Source organism: Nesoenas mayeri, assembly GCF_963082525.1.
Source record: "Nesoenas mayeri genome assembly, chromosome: 14".
NCBI classification, from domain to species: domain Eukaryota; kingdom Metazoa; phylum Chordata; class Aves; order Columbiformes; family Columbidae; genus Nesoenas; species Nesoenas mayeri.
The window spans coordinates 2355147-2374827 of record NC_137556.1 but is presented as its reverse complement, the minus strand read 5'-3'; the positions used below and the strand labels follow the sequence as shown (position 1 = coordinate 2374827).

General features: G+C 43.7%; 1 protein-coding gene across 1 annotated transcript in view; it reads right to left on the bottom strand.

Moving 5' to 3' along the window:
* The window catches only part of UBTD2 (ubiquitin domain containing 2), a 40147-nt gene that overhangs the window by 5771 nt on the left and 14695 nt on the right, over positions 1-19681 (bottom strand). Inside the window, exon 2 of the mRNA XM_080353114.1 lies at positions 10938-11174. Within this exon, the coding sequence (XP_080209240.1) occupies positions 10938-11174 (237 nt within the window). The remainder of the gene's footprint in view (positions 1-10937; positions 11175-19681) is intronic.

The following is a 19681-nucleotide window of genomic DNA, read 5'->3' as shown; positions in this document are numbered from 1 at the left end:
CACCACGTACAGAGAACAACAATGGGCTATAATCATTAATTGTGTACATACACTTGCTAGTAAACACATAAGCCCCTTCTTATGCGTCTTCCACACTAATCTTCCAGGGGCTATGCAAACTTAGACTATCATCTGTACAAACTTAGACTATTATACTGTACAAAGCCTTTAAAAAGGCACAAGTTTGTTTCCTAAGCCACAGCACAACTGCAGACACAGAACAGCTCTGCTCTCATCTTCAGCCTCCCTGTTGTAATAAAGAGTGGGTTTAGTAGATAGTAAGTGTTAAGCATTTAACAGTTCTCATTTCCAAATCGCTGAAAACCAGCTCTTCCATTATGGGAACATTATTGGTCTGGCTCAATTCCACAAAGCAGAACAACTCCCGGAGCCGGCAGATCCCAGTGCTCCGGAGCTGCTTGGTGTGCGAGGACCAGCTCAGTCCCACTTGTGGCAACTGGCACGAGACAGGCTGGAACTGTGCTTGGTGCATTACAGCAAGGGGAAGGAGGAGAAAATTAATACACTCTGCTACTGCCTTTGTATCATCCCACCCTGTTTCTCGCAGCTGGTTCACTGATTCAGCTGTTGCACTGCAGGGCTTTGAACAACAACTATGAACTAAACAACGAAAGAAGACGGGGAATTTTAACTGTGACCATAGATAACCAGTCACCCAGTCATGGAATCCTTTATGACAAGTTTCCCTATCCGTTTCCTCGCAGGTTTTTGCTACAATACAAACTCTAGAACAGACCAATTCATCCATGGCTCCTTCTTTATCCAAATGATGTTTGATAGAGAAAGTCAATTATTTATTAACACTTGGTAGCTGTCATGTTCTCAATACCATATGTACTGCCACTTCCACACTGCTCTCTAAACTTGGATCTAATACTGCAAGAAGGTACCAGCTTCCAAGAAACATTACATCAGGGTTCAATGATAACAAGTCTTTACTAATGAAGTATTCATGTACAATTCTGCTTTGCATGTCATTCAAATAGATGTCTGTCTAGACAGGCTTCTTAGATAAAAATGTAAAAAAATATCTGGTTGGTAAAAGAGCCTCTCTGTATAGCCTCTTCATTCATATTTGCTTTTCTCTATTACCCAGCTTGTCAAATGGGGTGGGGAGATTTGCAGAAGAAAATAAAGCGTTGTATCACAATTACCTGAGCCTGCACCGTACCTCTGCACAGACAGCTAACCTGGCAATGGCTGGGGTGACCAGGTTGTCTGTTTGCATGCGAGTCAGACCTGCATCATCCCCTACATGTGCACCAAGCAGAGGCTTTGGGGATCTGCACAGACCCCGAGATCCCAGCCAAACTAAGAATTCAAGGCCTTGCTGCAGTTATGACCTTCTACAAAAAACCTGCTTGATTGTTATGGAACAAATTAAGGCAGCTCTGAGATTTCGTTACTTCTGTATAATAACTAACAGTAGGAACATGCACACACACACACTTCATTTTGTTGTGAGTTTTCTTTGCAATAAGGCTACAAAACACACATTGACATGGGGCATTTTGCAAGCACGAGCAATGACAGAAGCAAGCGGTACCACCTTTGAAGATCATCTTCTCAGACAGAAGGCAGCATTTAGGGGGCTCTTATTGCCTTACACTGAAATTGCCAATGAGGAATAAATTTTAAACACTTCATATTTCTTTTTCTCATTTTACCAGCAGACAGCAATGCAGAAACAGATACCTAGATTCACCACTGTAAGCAGCCAATGATGGAGCAAATGTCCACTCCTGTGGAGTACCTAATAAACTAGATTATCACATCCTGACCACTATCAGATACCAGAGGAATATTAGTCACTTAAACATATTCCTGTCTGGAAGATCAGCAAGCAGTCTGCAGCTTCTTATATGAAGAATTTGAGATGTTCTTTTGTCATGAGTCCAGGTTTATTTTGAGCACTTAAAGACCATCATGTAGAGTCAGTAATATCTTTTTTTCCTTTTAAATGAGTTAGCTCCACTTTACTGGTCGCACATTAATGGTAAAAAAAAAAAAGGCAGTTCTGAAACCAGTGTTGTAGGGGCACCTTCACTGCACCAGAAAAGGCAAAGCGAAACCAAAGACAGGAAACACACAGGCCTAGGGGACGAGACCTGAGTCAAGCAATTGTGGTTGATGAAGCTCCTCAAAATACCTTTCAAATAACAAAAGCAAAAGTTAAAAATATTTAAGGAAAACAACTCTAGGATGTAGCCATAAGTGGGTTTTTATTTAAAGGGTTCATAGTTTCTAACCTGCACTTAAGGTATATAAATACTCCAGCCAGGCACAACTGCTTTTCATCCGGATGATTTGGTTCAACACTCCATTTGAAGAAAACACGGAAATCCAGCATCCCCCAGAAAGGATGTTGCGCATCTATTTTAAAAACGTTAATCACAGCAGAAATGATGGAAATAATCATCTTAATTGTAGCTGCAGATTGAAGAGGCTTTTGAGCAAACAGACTCAGCTTCAAGGTGAGGAGGAGTGCGGTGAAGCAGGACGGTGTAACGTGTCCTGCACCAGCACCGACGCGCTGCACCCGCGGGCACACGGAGCTGTGAGGGGGTAAGGAAATTAAAGCAATTGCAAAATATGGATGGGTCTTCTCACCATCTTCCACAGTAACCCTTTGCTTTAAATCAGCACAAGCCGCATTTTACACGGTGAATTTGTGTACTTACTCCTCAGTGTCTGGGTACCGGCCCAAGCACATTAGCTGGAATTATCTGGAATTTTGAAGAGGATGGAGAACAAAAATAAGTGAAAGGAGCGCACCATTAGAATAAAAGCACCTCCAGTAGTGATCTGCTAACCCAATTCCAATGATTATCTTCAGAAGACTCAATAATTAGCTACTGTAATTTCCCCTCATTCTCAGCTTGCAAATCTCTGTGCTCAGCTTTCCAGCACACGCTACGCACAGCGGTTGCAATGCAGAAAGAACACAAATATTGGCCAAACTTTAGCCTGGCTGTTATTTGCTTCCTTGAGAACAAGAGAAACACCAACGCTGTGGAGCCTTCTCACGTGGAACTCGCAGATTACACAAGAATTTATTGGCATTTCTCTAATTTTCAATCAGGGGATCTCTTGAACAGCTCGCTTTTAAAAGAGGCATTTCTCTAATGAAAAGTACCACACAAAGACGCGGTTTTCATTCAGCCACAAGCTGCACGGTGGCAGCCTGGCAATGGCTGACATTCCACACATCTCTGCCTCTCACTTCAACCACATCCAGCTGAGCACAGTCCCGGGACACGGAGGCAACACCCTGATGCTCTTCAGAAACCTGGAGCCCCAGCCAGTCCAGGGGGGTGGAAATGAATAAGCCATTTAACGGTGCTGTTGAGAATCACTTCATTATGTGGCAGATGATGGTTCCTCTGCAGCGCGTCGCATTTTAAAATCACTGCTGGTTTACACCCTTCTCTTTCTAAAACACATGCAACTGGGTGTGAAAGTAAAGGCCGTTCACAAATGGTCCTTTCCCACCACCTGGGAGGCTGTGGATTCACAGAGGTTTTTCTGAGCAGCAAAGCCATCCCAGTATGGTCTGACTCTCAGCTCCTGCTCATTCCTGTTGTCACAATATCCATCGAATTGCCCTGATATAAACTGAACAGGGGAAGCGGTGAATGTCAAAAGCAACCCAGCGTTGTGGCAAAGGACATTTTAAACCCAAAGATGCACGCTGACCCTGCTCAGCATCCTGCAGCTCCAGAGACGAGCAGGGGGAACAAGGAGGTTTATTTTGTGCTTTATAGGTACCTTCACAGTAACGTGCTGCTTTCCATGGGTCCTTTCAGAGTAAAAACCGGAGTGACGATAAAACAAAACGCAGCTGAAGTGCAAAAACTGTCTGAGACTCCAGGTCAATGCAAGATGGGGTTATTTCCATTAACTCCCTGCCCCTCTCCCCTAGAAGGCTTTCGAAAGGGAAATGGGGAAAGCACTCAGGAGTGTAAGCATTCACAACTCCACTTAAAACATCAAAACCAAATCAAAGGTTTCTCCAAAGCTTCCAGCTCCCAGCTCTGAAGTGGTTACTATGAAATAAGGTGTTTCTACTGCATTGGAGTCTATAAATTAATGCTGCAAACTTGCCCTTTTTCAGTGGGAAGGTAAACAAATGGATTGCTTTAAGCATCCAAGAACTGAAATAACATGCTGTATTTTCAGCCGGGAAGAGCTGTTTTCTCACTCATGTTTATAAATTGAATATCTCCTCCTTGAAGCTCCAGTTTAAAAAGAAAAATGCAGCTAAGGCTGCCAACTGTGCCAATATCACATGCTGAGGCTTTTCAGACTTGACAGCGCTGTTAAACCAACCAACAGCAGAAAGTGGTAAAAGAGAATGTGAAACGAGGCTTTAGAAAAGATTCAAACATTTGCAACTTGCATCTACATTTTCAGTTCTCAATTCCTTTTCCAAAGGGCAGTAAGAGGTGAAATAATCGGCGTGATAATTGACTTCTGCCTTTTTAAATGTTCGCTTTATGCAAATGCTGTATTTCTCGCACCGGCATGATCTTGGTATGTAAAGTTTTCATGAAACTATTGCAGGAAAGAAGTCAGAGCAAGGCAAAACCTGTCAGCCTGAAATTTCCCCATCAGAACACCCTCAGTAAGGACGGACAACCATCCAGCGATTGAAGTTAATAAAATGCCATCCTAGTAAAGGGAACATACAGACAGTCCAGCAGCACCGGGCAGGATGAAAACACACTGATCCCACCATCAATAACCCATTTCGTTTCCAAAAAACCTTCAATAATTCTTCTGATTTACTTTGAGGCCAAAGAGAGAAGGTGAAATAGGAGCTCAAACAGGGAGCAGAAGTTTTCCAGCCTTCCCTGTGATTTACTTCAGCCGCACAAAAACCTCCTTGGGACTTGTCGCACAACGAACGCAATCAAGGCTAAAAGCAACGCTGACATCTTGCCAAACGCAGCCGTGCTCTGGGCAGCTCTCCTGTTCACCCCAAATCATCCTGTTCCATCAGCTTTCCCTATCACCCTCTCTCCCCTCACCTTGCACTCCCAAGGTCTCAAGCAACAGCGTGAAACCATTTACCCAAAAAATGGAGTTTTCAACACAGCAGAGGGTAAATTTCTTTGTTGAGCACAACTAATAAAAAAGGACGACCAAAAGCAAACAAACCCAACCTGATAAATAGCGAGTGTGTGCATCCCAATGGTCTGCGGAACCGCAGACCTGTACCCAGACGCTGCTGCAGGAACAGAGAATCACAGAATCATTTTGGTTGGAAGAGACCCTCAGGATTGAGTCCAACCATAACCTCACTCCAGCACTAAACCGTGTCCCTAAGAACCTCGTCTAAACGCTTTTTAAACCCCTCCAGGGATGGTGACTCCAGCACTGCCCTGGGCAGCCTGTTCCAATGCCCCACAGCCCTTTCCATGAAGAATTTGTTCCTAATATCTAACTTGAGGCCATTTCCTCTTGTCCTATCACTTGCTACTTGGGAGCAGAGCCCGACCCCCCTGGTTCCAAGCTCCTTTCAGGCAGTTCAGAGATCAGAAGGTCTCCCCTCAGCTCCTGTTGTCCAGCTGAACCCCCGGGTCCCTCAGCCGCTCCATCACACTTGTGCTCCACGTGATGTTGTGTAATGTGTCCGGTCAGGCTCAACAGCCTCTGAACCCCCGGCACACGGGACGAGGGCAGCACACAGGGGGTGCAGGGCTGCAGGCCTGGCTTTTAAAGCCACTCTTTACCGTGTGGAAACATCAGGCCCAAAGGCAGCAAATATCACAGTGTGATGCACAGTTACAGGTCAATAGGGAAACAAAGAGTTCTGCCAGAATCAGGAATTTGCGTTTGGACTGGGGTGAACAGCAGAGGTGAAGCATGCTTTCCTCTACATGCTGCTGTTGGCTCTGGCATTGGGGATTTTTTATGGTTTTCTGTCGAATATTTCACCCAAAGGGGGAAAAAACGCCTTATTCATGGCAAGTACATTTCAGTAATTTCACCTGCTTTTTCCCCAGCATTTAAGATAAATACTCACATCCCCGCTTTTCATAACCTCAGGTGTTACACACAGTAAATGTGACAGCTCTGCTCGCTGACTGCCCGCTGAACATCCTATGGGAGCTGGTTTAAGGCACAGACAAGTCGGCTGCTCCCCAGCACAAAGCCGCTGCTTAACAAGAGGCCCTTTTATCATTTAAACAGCATTAAAGGAGTTAAAAGCAATATACTGGTAACTATGCTATAGCAGATTAAATGTCCATCCCGAAATTTTAAAACTCCACTTAACCTGAGCCAGATTCCAATTAATATTAACTACTTTCAGGACAAGTTCAGCTCAACACTAACATCTGGTGCAGACTCTAATGAAATACTACACACTGCAACATTTCCTTTTTGATAGTTAATATGTAAAACTGTCCTTCATTACATTTAAATGGACTCATTAATAAAATATTGAGGATGTGCTACCTTAAGACATCAGACAAAAAAAAAGTATAAACTGGCGATAACGTTATTTCTATTTTTAAATACATCCCACAGAGGTACCAAGATAGATGAGAAGTGCTAAGCCCATCCCACAAGCTTATTTATTTATTTAATACTTCTTACGAGCTATTTTTAACCACAGAAGCCAGCAAAAGGCATCCATTAGAAAAATTACATTGGTTAGAGGCCTCCTCAAACAGGTTAAACAAGTGAGGTATCTGCCTGAATGCAGTGTTAAGAGATGGGGGTTTTCCCTTCCTTTCCTATTGGTTTCTGGAATAAAAAAAGAGCAATTTTATTTTTGCAGCATCAGCTAGACCAGAATTTTACCTGCAAACCTCTGTTAGTCCTTATTCCCTTTGCCTCTTCCCACCAGGTTTAATTTTGTAAGTAATGCAGAGTTTGGACGCATACACAACATGCTGAGCACACGGGGACAGTGAAAATGGAGATGGAGGAGTTCAGTTGGGGGTTTTTTAAGCCTCGGTTGCACACATAGAAAATAAATGAGAGGAAACGGTTTCATATTATTGCATCATTTTGCAGAAGACCTAAAGAAATTGAGCTTGGTGTTGGTAACGCAGTTTTCCTTAGGAATTAAGATTCTTTGGTAAGCTAAGAAACCAAAGGAGGAACATCAATCGCATCTTTGACACCCCCCCCACCACATATACAAGTTTGCATGCACAAAAATGCCAGAGCTACACTGTCAAGTTATTTACTCAGGAAAACAAAGCTGACTTGATTTCTAGATGTCATCTTCCCAACTGCTTGCTTTCTCTGGGGAAATACAAAGGTTTTACAAGCACAGCCTGAGCAGTAAATTCTCCCCTTTCCTCCCATCTGAAGACACAAAGCCTCAACTCCAAGGGGATCTTTGGTACCCCTGAGCAGTTTCTACACACACCAAAACGGGTATAAAAGATGAAGTTTAGAGGGGATACAGGTCCTGCGCAGAGCCCAGCTCAGCAGATCCAGGGTAAATACAGGTGGTTGTGCAAGTCAGGTAAGCACAGGTCGCTTCATTAATGCCACACCTGGATTTCTTAACAACTATTCCTCCGCCTTTTTAAATTTTGCATAAAGTAAGCTTTGTTAAACAAAAACACAGAGGTTTTTGGTGTCACCTGGAACAAGGACAGTTTGTTTGTTCTATCTGACTGAAGAAAGGCTCAGTTTGCTGATAACAGACATTATTCTGAGCCCATAAATTGAAGGCTTTTATCCATAATCTGTTCACACATGGTGCTAATAAAGCTTGATGACTAAGAAATACTTGCATTTCTAAAAGCAGCAGCTTTCTGTGTCGTGGAAAGGTCACATTGCACAGAGCACTCCGGAAGCAGTCGATGCACAGAACAACTGGCACCAGCAGAAAGCTGGATAACAAAGAATGCAATTTTGTGGGTATAAAAATCACTACTAAACTTGAGATCCTGGATATCCAACATACACTCTGTATTTGGAATTGGGACTCAGGTTTTCACAACGGAGCTTCTGACACCAGTTTGATTCCTGACTTATTTCGGAAATATTCTGAGTATTCTGCATGTGGGCATTAGAAAGCAGCCTGCAGCCTGTGAGTAGCAGGCAGGACCCCAGGCAAATTGTCTGCTGAAAAGCCAAGTTCAAGCGTTCACATATTTCTTCCCCCTTAAGTGTTACACTGGATGACATTAAAGGGCTAATTTCCAGGGCACACCATCCATCCAACATTCCTCAGACTGCCCAGAGAGAAGAAATGCGAGTTATTTGCCCAGTTTCAGATTTTTGCTTGCAACCAGAAACTGCTGAGACTCAAAGCCCTAAACTCTGGATAAGCTTAATAAGCAGTGATTCAAGAAAGTCAGAAATGCTGTTTTCTAACTATACATCACCCATCCTCTCTTCTTGTGAGCGAGGAGCACGGACGTACAAGCGATTTATCTCCGAACCCAAGGATGCATCCTCCACGCAGACTTAAACCTTCCGACTTGAATCAAATCCTCCTCCACAATTACAAGTTGTTACGCTGCTCAAGCAAGAGGAAGCAGAGACCCAACATGTCCAACGGCTTCTTTACATGCCTTGATGCCGTAAGTTCAACATTTCTTCTGGAAGTGCTGTTCATATGAACACTTGTGCAGCATTTCAACTGAAAACATAATCAAATGCTGTCAAAATACCTCATTACTGGAGTCTCGTCAAATTCCATAACGACGTTATACAAATAATATCCCTCTCACTGCAAAAGCATGCTTGGGATTTGAATTTTCATTTACTAAGTGAATTATGTTCTATCAGTCTTTGATGTCAGACTCCGACCCTCCCTGCAGAACCTGAATGTTCACCCAAAGACACGATTTTTTACGCTAAGCCAAAGTCTGACCTGAGGACCAACTCACGTAAGCACCAAGTGACCACAGTAATCTGTATTTTGTGAAACCTGCCCCATATATAACATTCTGTTTTCCTGACCTCTACTATTTTAATTGTAGCAACTAAGCAAAACAATGCAGCGACTACTTTAGGTCTGCAAATACTCATTCTCCAAGAAATTATTTCCATTTACCTGAATAGGGACTTAAAATTACCAGTAATGTTTGTTATTATTTTGCCAGACCCCTCTCACCTATACAATTATCTCCAGCTCACAAGCTGCTTAAACACCCAACTTCTTCTGGGACATTTTCAGCAACAGAGATGTTTTGGAAGATCAAAAATCCAGCAATACTATTGATTTAGAAGGAGAATATTCGGTCGCTTTCTGGACACAAAATGCTATTTAAAGTTCATTATTGGTATATAACAAAATCAAGAAACCCAGTAGGTATTCTAATTTAGGATTTCCAGATTCCGACCAGTTTTATGTATTGGTGCAAGGAAAGAAACATGGTATGAGAAGCACAGGCAGAGGTTTTCTGGTACCAGTTCCACACTAGACAACCCAACTCCTTTCTCCACCTTCTGAAAACCACACCAGCTTATGGCACTGAAATTATTTGTCTCTCTCTATTGGATCAAGACTAGAACGTACACAGACCTCCAGCAGGTCTGTCAGAGAAGACTTATGTCTTCTTGGTATTAGCAGGTTCTGGAAACAGCTGACAAATTTCTCTTTACAGCTACTACAGAAATCATTTCCATTGGTGTAACTGCCCTGAACAAAACCTCTCCCATTTATCAGTCAAATCAGCAAAACACAAACCTCCTTGAAAACAATGATCCAGAGGAGCACAAAAGATCGCCCATGAATTATGGAAAAGCCAGGTCGCGTTGCAGCACTGAAGGTTCCACCTCTCAGCGACGCTGCTGAATGGGAGAGGGGAGGAACAAAACACACCAAGCGCCAACAACCAGTGGTGTTCCACACCCAACTATGGGAAAAGACAGACCCCCAAATCCACCCCTTCCAAACTAAATACATGATCAGCTGCAACTACTTAAGGAAGTAGAGGTTAATATGGGCTGTCAATCTCACAAAGACTAGTTATCCTGGAAAGCAAGGCAGGCAATCTTCCGTATCATCCTTTTTCTCTTCCCCTAATCCGCATATTTATAATGTCTTTTATACAGCATTCAGCTGCACGTGTCTGGAACAAGTTCATTACTTGGTACAATAACGTTCTTCGTGCCCCTTCTGGCAGGGAGGGCGCCCAGCAGAACCTCCCAGAACGTTTGTCACGGCTTGGTGGGGGGTTTGGTTTGGTGTGGGTTGTTTTGGTTGTGGTTTGAGTATTTTTATTTCATTCTGATTCTTTCAGGTCACTGGAGCTACTAATCCATCCATATTTTTTTTTTAGTGCAGAACTTGAAGTGTGTTTCAATTTGGAATAAAGGGGATTGATAAAGGGAGAAGAGAGCTTGAAAAATAAATCAGAATCCAGAACAGGGTGAAAAGGAAAGCACCTGAAGTACGTGCTCACACTTCGTCCTGATGCTGACAATTTGCTCTAAGGTCTTGTACAAGCTTTGGGGAAAGGTTTTCACACTCTTCAGAAAAGAAAAACAAACACACACACACAAACAAAACCAACCAACACAACCAAACAAAAAACCCCCAATCAATTAAACAAACAAAACCCCAAGCAAGATAATTCAAGTGCCAAATAAACCCATAAGATCGGGGAAAACAATCTACTCCATTACAAAGAGAGGCTGGAAAAGAATGGAGCAAACTGTACCTTTGAGCATGAAGGTGTTTGATCATAAAAAGTGTTGCCTACAGAGATGAGACTCTTGTGTATTGCAGCATGTACCTGATCATACACTGACACGTAGGTAATGATAAAAAGGCAGATTTCTTGGTCACTCTACACACTAATATAATTTTGCTTTGAAACACTAAACAGGGAGATGTGCATACTGAAATACAGGTATATCAAACTATTGCACCTAAGAACATTTGCCTTAACCTACTGTTTCTCCCAAGCCACATCCACCTTCGATGCACCTACCATGTGGTAGTGTTATGTTTGCACCATCAATGATCGCCTGTGCCAGTTCGTGATCGTTGCTCTCAAACGCGTGTGCGGCAGCCTTGAGCGCGTCCCAAATCTCCTTGCGACCTTCGAAAGCCGGCGCCGTGTCCCAAAATTCATCTCTCTTGCTGCGCAACTGTCCGTCTGTCATGGGGTAATCACTCTTCCATTTCGGTTTCTCTTTTTTCAAGGGCTGATTACGACCGAGCGCAACTGCGGAGGAGAAAGAGAAGGACAATTTAAAAGATGTAACAGCACAAAATGATTGAAGTGCCCTTTAGTTATTCTGTTTAGTATCTATGGAGCTAAAATTTCCTGTTGAGCAATGCTGATCCTTCTTCGAGCCATCGCCTCACTTCCCTGGGCTCCACATGATACTCTGGTAATACATGAGTTTTAAGAGGCTAAGGATGCTCTTTTTGCATCATCACCTTTTAAACAGTTTTAATTCAGAGTTAAGTATATATAGAAAGGCAAATAAGATGCGCAAGGGCTAGAAACATCAGAGAAAAATCTATAAAGAATGTGGGGGACTATGGTGGGTCCGTGGATTCCCTGATGGAAGGCATGGGAACAGAAATTAGCCTTGAAGACATTAAGGCCTACCCATGAGAAAGATGGGAGTAAAGGAGTATCTGGAGGTGTTACGGATGTACCTGTGAGAGAGAAGGGAGTGAAAGAATAACACTGATGACAGCAAAAATAGCCAATGAGATGTTACTGCTGTAACTTGGAACCAATAGTGAAGAGACACATGAATTGGTGAAACTGTATAAAAATGCACTTGTGGCAATAAATGGCATCTACTACTTTCATCCTGGAAGAACTTGGTCTATGTCGTTTGTCCATCTCAACTGCGACAAAAGAATAACCCAGGAATCTATCAAGCTTTAAAAAGCGGTTACCTCATTCACAATGAGCACTTGTTTCATTTTATCTACAGCTATTTATGTGTAATAGTCAGTTAGGATAATCACATAGGTGTGATGCTGGTGGACTAAAACTACCTGCTCGCTTTAAATTAAAGCACTGCTAGGACTGTGCTAAAACTTCCTCTTCTATTTCTGTGTGTACAGGGTTATTTCAATTTCTGTTGCATTTGCAGCGCATTTGCAGCTGAAAAGCAGCAGCCCCTCCATGGGACATGTTGTAGAAACAGGGTGATGAGTCCTGAGTGCTCTTCAAATCCAGATGAGCTACAGAGGACTGAGGGCAATTAAAGATCCCACCACATGTGCTGCTGGGGATCCATCCCTGGGAAGAGCCCTCGCTGTCCCAAGGGGTCACGGGAGCCCCAGCTGCCGCCAGGCCAGGGGACCACAGACAGACACCGTCTGTCAACCCACGGCCACTCTTTGGAGAACGAGACACCACAGCTGCTGCTTATCTTGTCTGCGAGGACGGAAGAGCACCAGCAGACACACGGGTTCACATTCAGCATTCTGTAGCCCATGTCCACCCTTAGAGATAAAAACGAACATTTCCTTTCTCCAGACCCTCTTATTTTTTTGCCAGAAAGTTGACAATAGCTGACAAAAAAATCTCCTTACACCAGCACTCAGTTTGCAATTGAAGAATAGTGTAATGTCTAAATATTCTCCATAGTTTTTCATCTAGACTTACACTGTATCTCCACAGTTAACTACATATTTATGGCAAAGAGTGTGTATGAGGGACATGGCAGAGTCAATGTATCATAAACACTCGTTTCAGGTGAGCTGTAACATTTGCAAAAACAGTGTTTAATTCAAACATTCCCTCTCCTTTGCATTCAGCTGTTTCCAAAGCCAACACCAAGCGCTGGCTCTCAGGGCCGACCATCGGTGCCTGGTGTTGCAGGAGACCAAACCACACACGAGGTTACACCTCACGTCCTTACACACTCTGACTTCATGTGATCAAAGAACTACCCACTTCAGTTAATAACTCAGAATGACATTCACACTTCAGAAGGTGAGACTTAAGTAATTGAAAATAGTGTATTTAAAAGAACTCTCGATGGTAAGGTGACATTGGCAACTATGTCAAGGTATGAGCCTTCTGATTCAAAAAGCATAATAGAGGATATATTTGAGTGGAAACAAAGTCAGATCATAATTAAAAGCAGCAAACGGCAATTGCACGGCACACACGCCTTGTCTCCACCCGGTGTCATGTATCCCACGCAGAAAGTAACAATAATAAACTTCGGAGTCCTTTCAAGTGACCGCAAGCATTTATTGCTTTTTGTTTCCATGGGATTGCTTCCATTTGCTTCTCAAAGCAGCGCTGCCCATTTCACAGATTTCTGACCAGCAAACCCAGTGTTTGCAAAGCACGGAGTTCCCTGGCAGAGCCCAGCGCCGGTCCCAGCTGAGCACACGCGAGCTGGCAGCCCATGGTGGTCCAGCCCAGACGAGATGCACTGTGCATTAAACACTATAGTATGAAACTGTCCAAAACATATGTGCTAAAACAGTTCAACAAGGAATTGTTTCCTTATTAAGGCCCGGCAGCCAAAGCATGAAAATTTCAGACAGACAGATTGAACAGGATACTGTAGGAAATTTGGGTCAGTGGGCATCTTTTCTTCCATTCTACTTCAGCTAACATCTGTTTGCATGTACACTCAATGAATGCTAATTTATCCCACAGGGCCCTCTCCTTCTCCCCAAACATTAATTATGGAAGCGGGTTAAAGGCGCTTCCCGCAGTCCCCAGGGACACGGACCCGCCTGCCCGGTACCCACTGATGCTGCAGAAACCGCCACGGCCCATCGCTCTGCCCAACAGCATCCACATATAGCGCTCTGCACTAGACAAGAATAGCAGGGGAGAGGCTAAGGAGACAGAGATCCTAACAGCCTCCAATAACTTCCCCCTGCAGATACAATCCTTCCCGCACAGACAGCAGTGGTGATAAACCCTGTGATAAAGTCTGTTTTTTTCCCTGTTGTAAAGAAGGATGGTGGAAGAAAGTGACTCTACAAATGGCTCTAAAGCCAAATCCACTCTAACAAGCCATCCATCCCAGCACTAAGCCTTTAAACACAACTTGGCACCACAAACCAATATTTAAAAAGGTCTTTAGTGTGTTTACCACTTCCTAGAAGTGCTTCATGGATCCCCTAAAAACTTCTGCTGTGTGGACAGATGGAGCAGAAGGGGATACAAGAAACTTAAGACCCATAATAAAACCCTGATATGTAAAAGAGCCCAAATCTTTCACTTTCCACCTTGTGTTTTAGTCACTAAAGAGAAACATCACTACAGTAATTTCTACAAAGTGTTGGACCACACCAGAGGACTTTCCCCTTCCTGTAATAAGACTGATAAAGACTAGTCAAACTAGGCAATGAAACCAACATCAGCAGCCTGAAATACACTGTCAAGTATTCACAGTGTCAGTTTTCTACTCCTGACTTTGGAAGTAAATTAGAGCTCAAAAGAAAATGTTGACTTCATTTAAGACCAAGCACATCAGAGGCACAACCAGCTTGCAAAATCTGGAAGAGAAAGTAACAGCCACATTAATTTTTCATCTTACATCACTTCAACATAAGTAAGAAATTATTAATACACTGCTTGAAAATATGAAGAGTTTTACAAATGCCAAAAAGGCATGTTCTCTCTGAAGCAACACTGAAAGTTGCACATCTCACTAGATGTCAATGGTTGATATTTTTGGCAAGAGATTTATTTGGAAGGAAATATCAAGACAACCACCAGTCTACTTTTCAACAAGGAAAAGATCAGCACATTAGTGCTGATTCAAAATAATTTAGGCTGTTCTTGCTCCGGTAGCTCACAGATATTCGGGTGGTGCCATGCATTTCAAAGAGGGGTGAGAAGCTGCTGACAACCTGAAGGACTCTGCTCAAGAGCAACAACCTCTGTTAGTGAGGAGCAACCACACATGTGGCCTTACAAAGGATTTTCCTAGGCTGCTCGGAGGAGTTACTGCAAACAGATTATAGATGTCCTTCATCCTCCTGGACATTTGACCTTTTCTAGCCTGAGAGTTGCCTTAAAGATGCCTCCTACATTGTTCCTGTTCCCTTCCAGTCTCAATTGCACCTGCTGCTTGCCTGGCACACAGAGCACAAACTCCAAACATCACCTGTAGGACTTGCTGAGGTCCATTCAGGTCAACAGCAGCAGGAGCAATGGCTAAGGAGGTAAGAAGTCCTGTGAATTACCAGCTGCATAACGAACTTAGGGCTCAGCGTGCACAGGAGAATCCCAAACCCAGCCCGTTAGGGACACGGCACGAGGCCGGGGCAGGGCAGGGGACGGCAGCAATGGGCTGGAGAAGCAGGCGAGGAGAGGCTGTCGTGTCCGAACTCAGCACGGCTGCCATTCAGGTGTTCCCTCACACACAAAATCCAAGCACTGCTCAGGCCCCCTCCCCAGCCAAGGGTCCCTCATTAGACTGTTTAATGCCACAAAGTGACACCAGACCAGTGGGGGATGAGCAGCTGGCTGGCTGGCTCTGTCCCATTAGAATTTGGCTGCATATAACGTGTTTCCCCTTCACACATGGAGGAGTATCCTGGAGGCATCTACTACCGTCTGACCCACTAACCTTAGCTCCTGCAAAACTACAAAGTCTGATTTTTCAGAAGCAAAGACATATTTCTCCACTCTTTGCAGACTACCTTATAATCCAAATTACAAAGGTTTGTTTCCCTTCCTCACAGTTTCCCATCAAAGCAATGGAATCAGTAAGGTTATCTACACTTCTTTTGAGTGAGCTTCTGCAGATAACTCCAGATATTTAAATCAGTTTTTTAACAGAATGTCAAAAAAATGTCTGTGCAGGGCTCTTTCTTTAACAGCTGTGGTGTCTGTTGTGTCGCTATCACTGTGGATCACAGTATTGCTGCCTCCTCTAAAGCAGCCCAGATGAGCAGGAGCAGCTGGTAATGGAAGAGTCTCATACTAAAAGCCAATATCCAGCTAAAGCATTCATAATTCCTACTTTATACACCCATGAACTATATAGCACTCGATAATCAAATTGGATAATATTTCTGGCCCAAAGGGCTTACTGTCAAATCAGATAAAGCAAATGCAAGAGCTGAATGAGACATCAGACAGCGCCCAGCCCCTGCTGAGGGCAGCTGGGTCTCTGCTTCCATCAGGAATCAGATTTTCCTCCTTCCCAGTTACTGACCACACGGGCGACCCCTCTAAGAGGGGCCATGGGGTCTGATCCCCTGTTAGAACCCAGAGTTACCTCCAGCAACTGAGCTGAAATGTAAGCTTTGGAGGAAATGCCTCCTTTGATGACAGTCAGCCTGACGTGGGCTTTTCCCTCCCACCTCATTTCTTCTAGTATCTTACCTATACCTTCAAATAATGCTCAGAATAAAATTTGGCATGTTGAACTCATGGAAGTGCTCCACAGTGAATTTCTTCCTTTTCCTTGGAAACAAAAGCATCTGTTGCTTGTGGCATTGGTGTTTTGCTGCTCTTGTAAGAGGTGGGAGAAAACGTCCCAATTTGGGCCAAGTGTGTGTTGGAAAAGTCTCCATGTGCACACACAACCCACCCCGGGCACAGATCGCCTGGCAGAGCAAGTCCCAAGAGGTGACACCTGGACTGGACATGCTCCATTCTAGGACCGGAGGCCCAAAGCTGTTGATGTCCGTGAATCCACCAGCAGCTGTGTGCTGGATTTACAAGAACAGGACCTGTGTGTGCTTTCCGAGCTCTGCAGGTGGGTGTGGAGATGGATGAAGATGGATGCACAACAAGGAACAAGCGGCGGGGAAGGGTGGCACCGAGGGACCCTCTGCCTGCGGGGCACAAAGTAACAGCTGATCCAGGCAGGTATTAGAAGAGAACATCAACATGTTGAAATTACAAGAACTGGTAATACTCTAATTGTTGGTGGTGGTTCCCACCCCCTTTGTTTTGTTTAGGAAAATATCTAAAAGAAGAAAACAGCTTAAGAGCTGAGAGATGAAAAAGATTTTGAATGAACTGTGAGGAAAGGAGCAGGAGCGGCGACCAGAAGTCCTGAAGGAGGGAGAAAACAAGAATCAAATTAAATTAAAAAGAAACTAACAAAAACGACTAAAACTCTAATCAAACAACGCCCCAAACACAGCAACAAAAACCCCACCAAACCAACCAACAACAACCACACACACCAAACCAGAGCCTATCTGAATGGGAAAGATGAGATGTGCAGAGGGTGGGATTTGCCAACTGTCGGCTCGTGGGGGAAGGACAGAAATGATAAGTGGTCAAGAAAACCACAAAAACCAAGACTTGCAGAGCTGAGCCCAGCGAGGAAAACGTGGCACACAGGTACAGTTTGGTTTGCTTAAACCAAAGACCTGGTTTCAAGAGGGGAAGCGATATCCTCCTGGGGATGTGCAATTTGAGAAACAGCCACGGGTAATTATTTGAAGACAGGCAGGAGAAGCTAACTAAATATTATTCAAATTGAACTAATGATCAAAAATATTTTCTTTACAAAATTGCCTCCCTGTTGAGGATCAGCTGCTAACAAAGTATTTTTCTAAGACAAATTAAATGCACGGTAACGGTTTATTACCCATAAAGTTTCTTTTAGTAATAGTCCCAAGGGTTTCCCCTCCCTGCAATCAGCAAGTTATACTCTACTTTATCAAATGAGTCTCAATTTAAATCTATTTTGCTCCAATTTCCTCATAAGGTATCTTGTAATTTGCTATCAATATCTAGATCCAATTCATCTCCATAATTTTCTCTGCCTCATTCTCTAGTGTAATCCTTTCAATCGCTGAATTACAACAGGAAGAGTCAGTACCAAGGATGGGTGCAGAACAACAGCGAAACTGGGGAGGGGATGGGGAAATACGGCATCTAAGAGGCAGACAATTTGAATTACATTAAGTAGCATTGGCTTACACAATTTAAATTACATTAAGTAGAACAGCCTTACACAACAACAGGAAGATGGCAGAATCTTATCTGTTTATTGCTAGGTTTTGGCATTTTTCTTTCTTAAGAAGGTTACATTTTTGCAAGGCAAGAAGAGTCGTTTTGAAAGGAAGCATCCCTGGATAGCAGTAAAAGATTTCCAGCCTTACAAATGAAATACTTCACTGAATAATTAAATTTTCCTAACAAGGAAATGAAGCAGCACTGATTTTTTCATATGAAGACCAAAGGAAATCTCTATTAGTGCAGTGTGGAGGAATTCAGAGCACAGTGATATTTCTGGTGGTCCTGTGGTCTGAGAAAGACGGGAGCTTTCCCAGTTCTGTGTGTAGACAGACAGACTGATGCAGATGGACAGATATAAAGACAATGCTTGAAACTGAATTCTTTTAGGCTTTTTTTGTGAAGGGAGACTGGGAAGGGCAAAATGAACGCTGCAAGAAAAACAGTTCCTGATAGAAATTCAAGTTATGTCTTTAAACAGATCTATAATAAAACATCAGGCTATAGACTCAAATGCATGTTATGGTGTTCTAGGCAAAGCAGTTGATTTTGAGCCAGGCATGAAGTGAACTTGTGGTGTGAGGCTTTGTTTTCTCCTCAACTCTTGCCCAATACCTTCCTCCAAAAGGAGTTAATGACACAGGAGAAACTGTAGTGAATAAAATGCGAGTTACACTGGTAATTACAGGCAGCTTTGGACAAGTCACCCGTGCTCACCGCTTCCCTGCCTCTCCGTGTACACAGTGCACTAAAGCTTTGCCGAGTCCATCCAGAGGTTTCACAGCATGAGACATAACACACGTGAGAGGATGAGGGCATATGAATGTGCTGGACAAAGAGCAAAATTGGCCCTAATTACCAGTTATTACACTGTCTCTTCCATTTCTCCCACCATTTTCAACAGGAGGTACGGAAGAAATTGAGAGAGCTTGGTATTCCCAGGTAGCTCGTCACTAATCACTCCTTTCATTTCAAAGCAGCCAATAGTATTGCAGTGAGGAAGAAAAGCTTCACATGTTAGACCTGCTCCCTGATGGTACAACCAGATCCCAGCGTCACCCCTCACCCCAGCACACGCGGATCTATCCAGACGGCCCAGCCGCGATGCACACACTGTGCTGGGACACCCTGTGATAACACAGGTCGCCACACCAGTGTATTCTGTCTAACCTGAGGTGCAATTCAAGAGATGAACTTCAGCCTCCCGTCTGTTCACGCAGCTTTCATGAGGATGATTCCTCTGCTCCCAGGGCTGTCAGAGCAGGACGGCAAAGCCAAGTGGTTACAAACACTCTGAGTAAACGGTGTTGGATAAAGCAATAATTCAAACAAAGCCACTGTGAAGTTTCTACAGTTATTGCCTCAACATTTCAAACAGCTTTTCAAAGGTAATTTTTCACACTGGTCTCCCACCAAAAGCTCAGCACTATTTTCTAGCATCAGGTCTATGGGTTTGTTATTAGCTCACAAAAGCTCCATGGTTCCTCCCAAGCCCTGCACACCCACCAGCTTCCCGCTGGAAGCACAAACATAATGTTTTCCAATCACCTCAATTAAGCTCATGATGCAACAGCTCTTCTCCTAACCACTGAGAACACGGAATGGAGCAAACCCCTTTGTTACAATCACCACCTCAAATCCTTAGCACCTCAGTCACAGGGTGACCACGGGTGAAGCAGGAACATGCCAGACTGTCCATCTGTCCTGGTATCACCCATGAGAGGAGTCCTGGAGCCACAAATCCTGCTTCCTCAGCTGGTCAGAGGAGCAGTGGCCACACTGGCTGCTCGGCATTAGCTTCA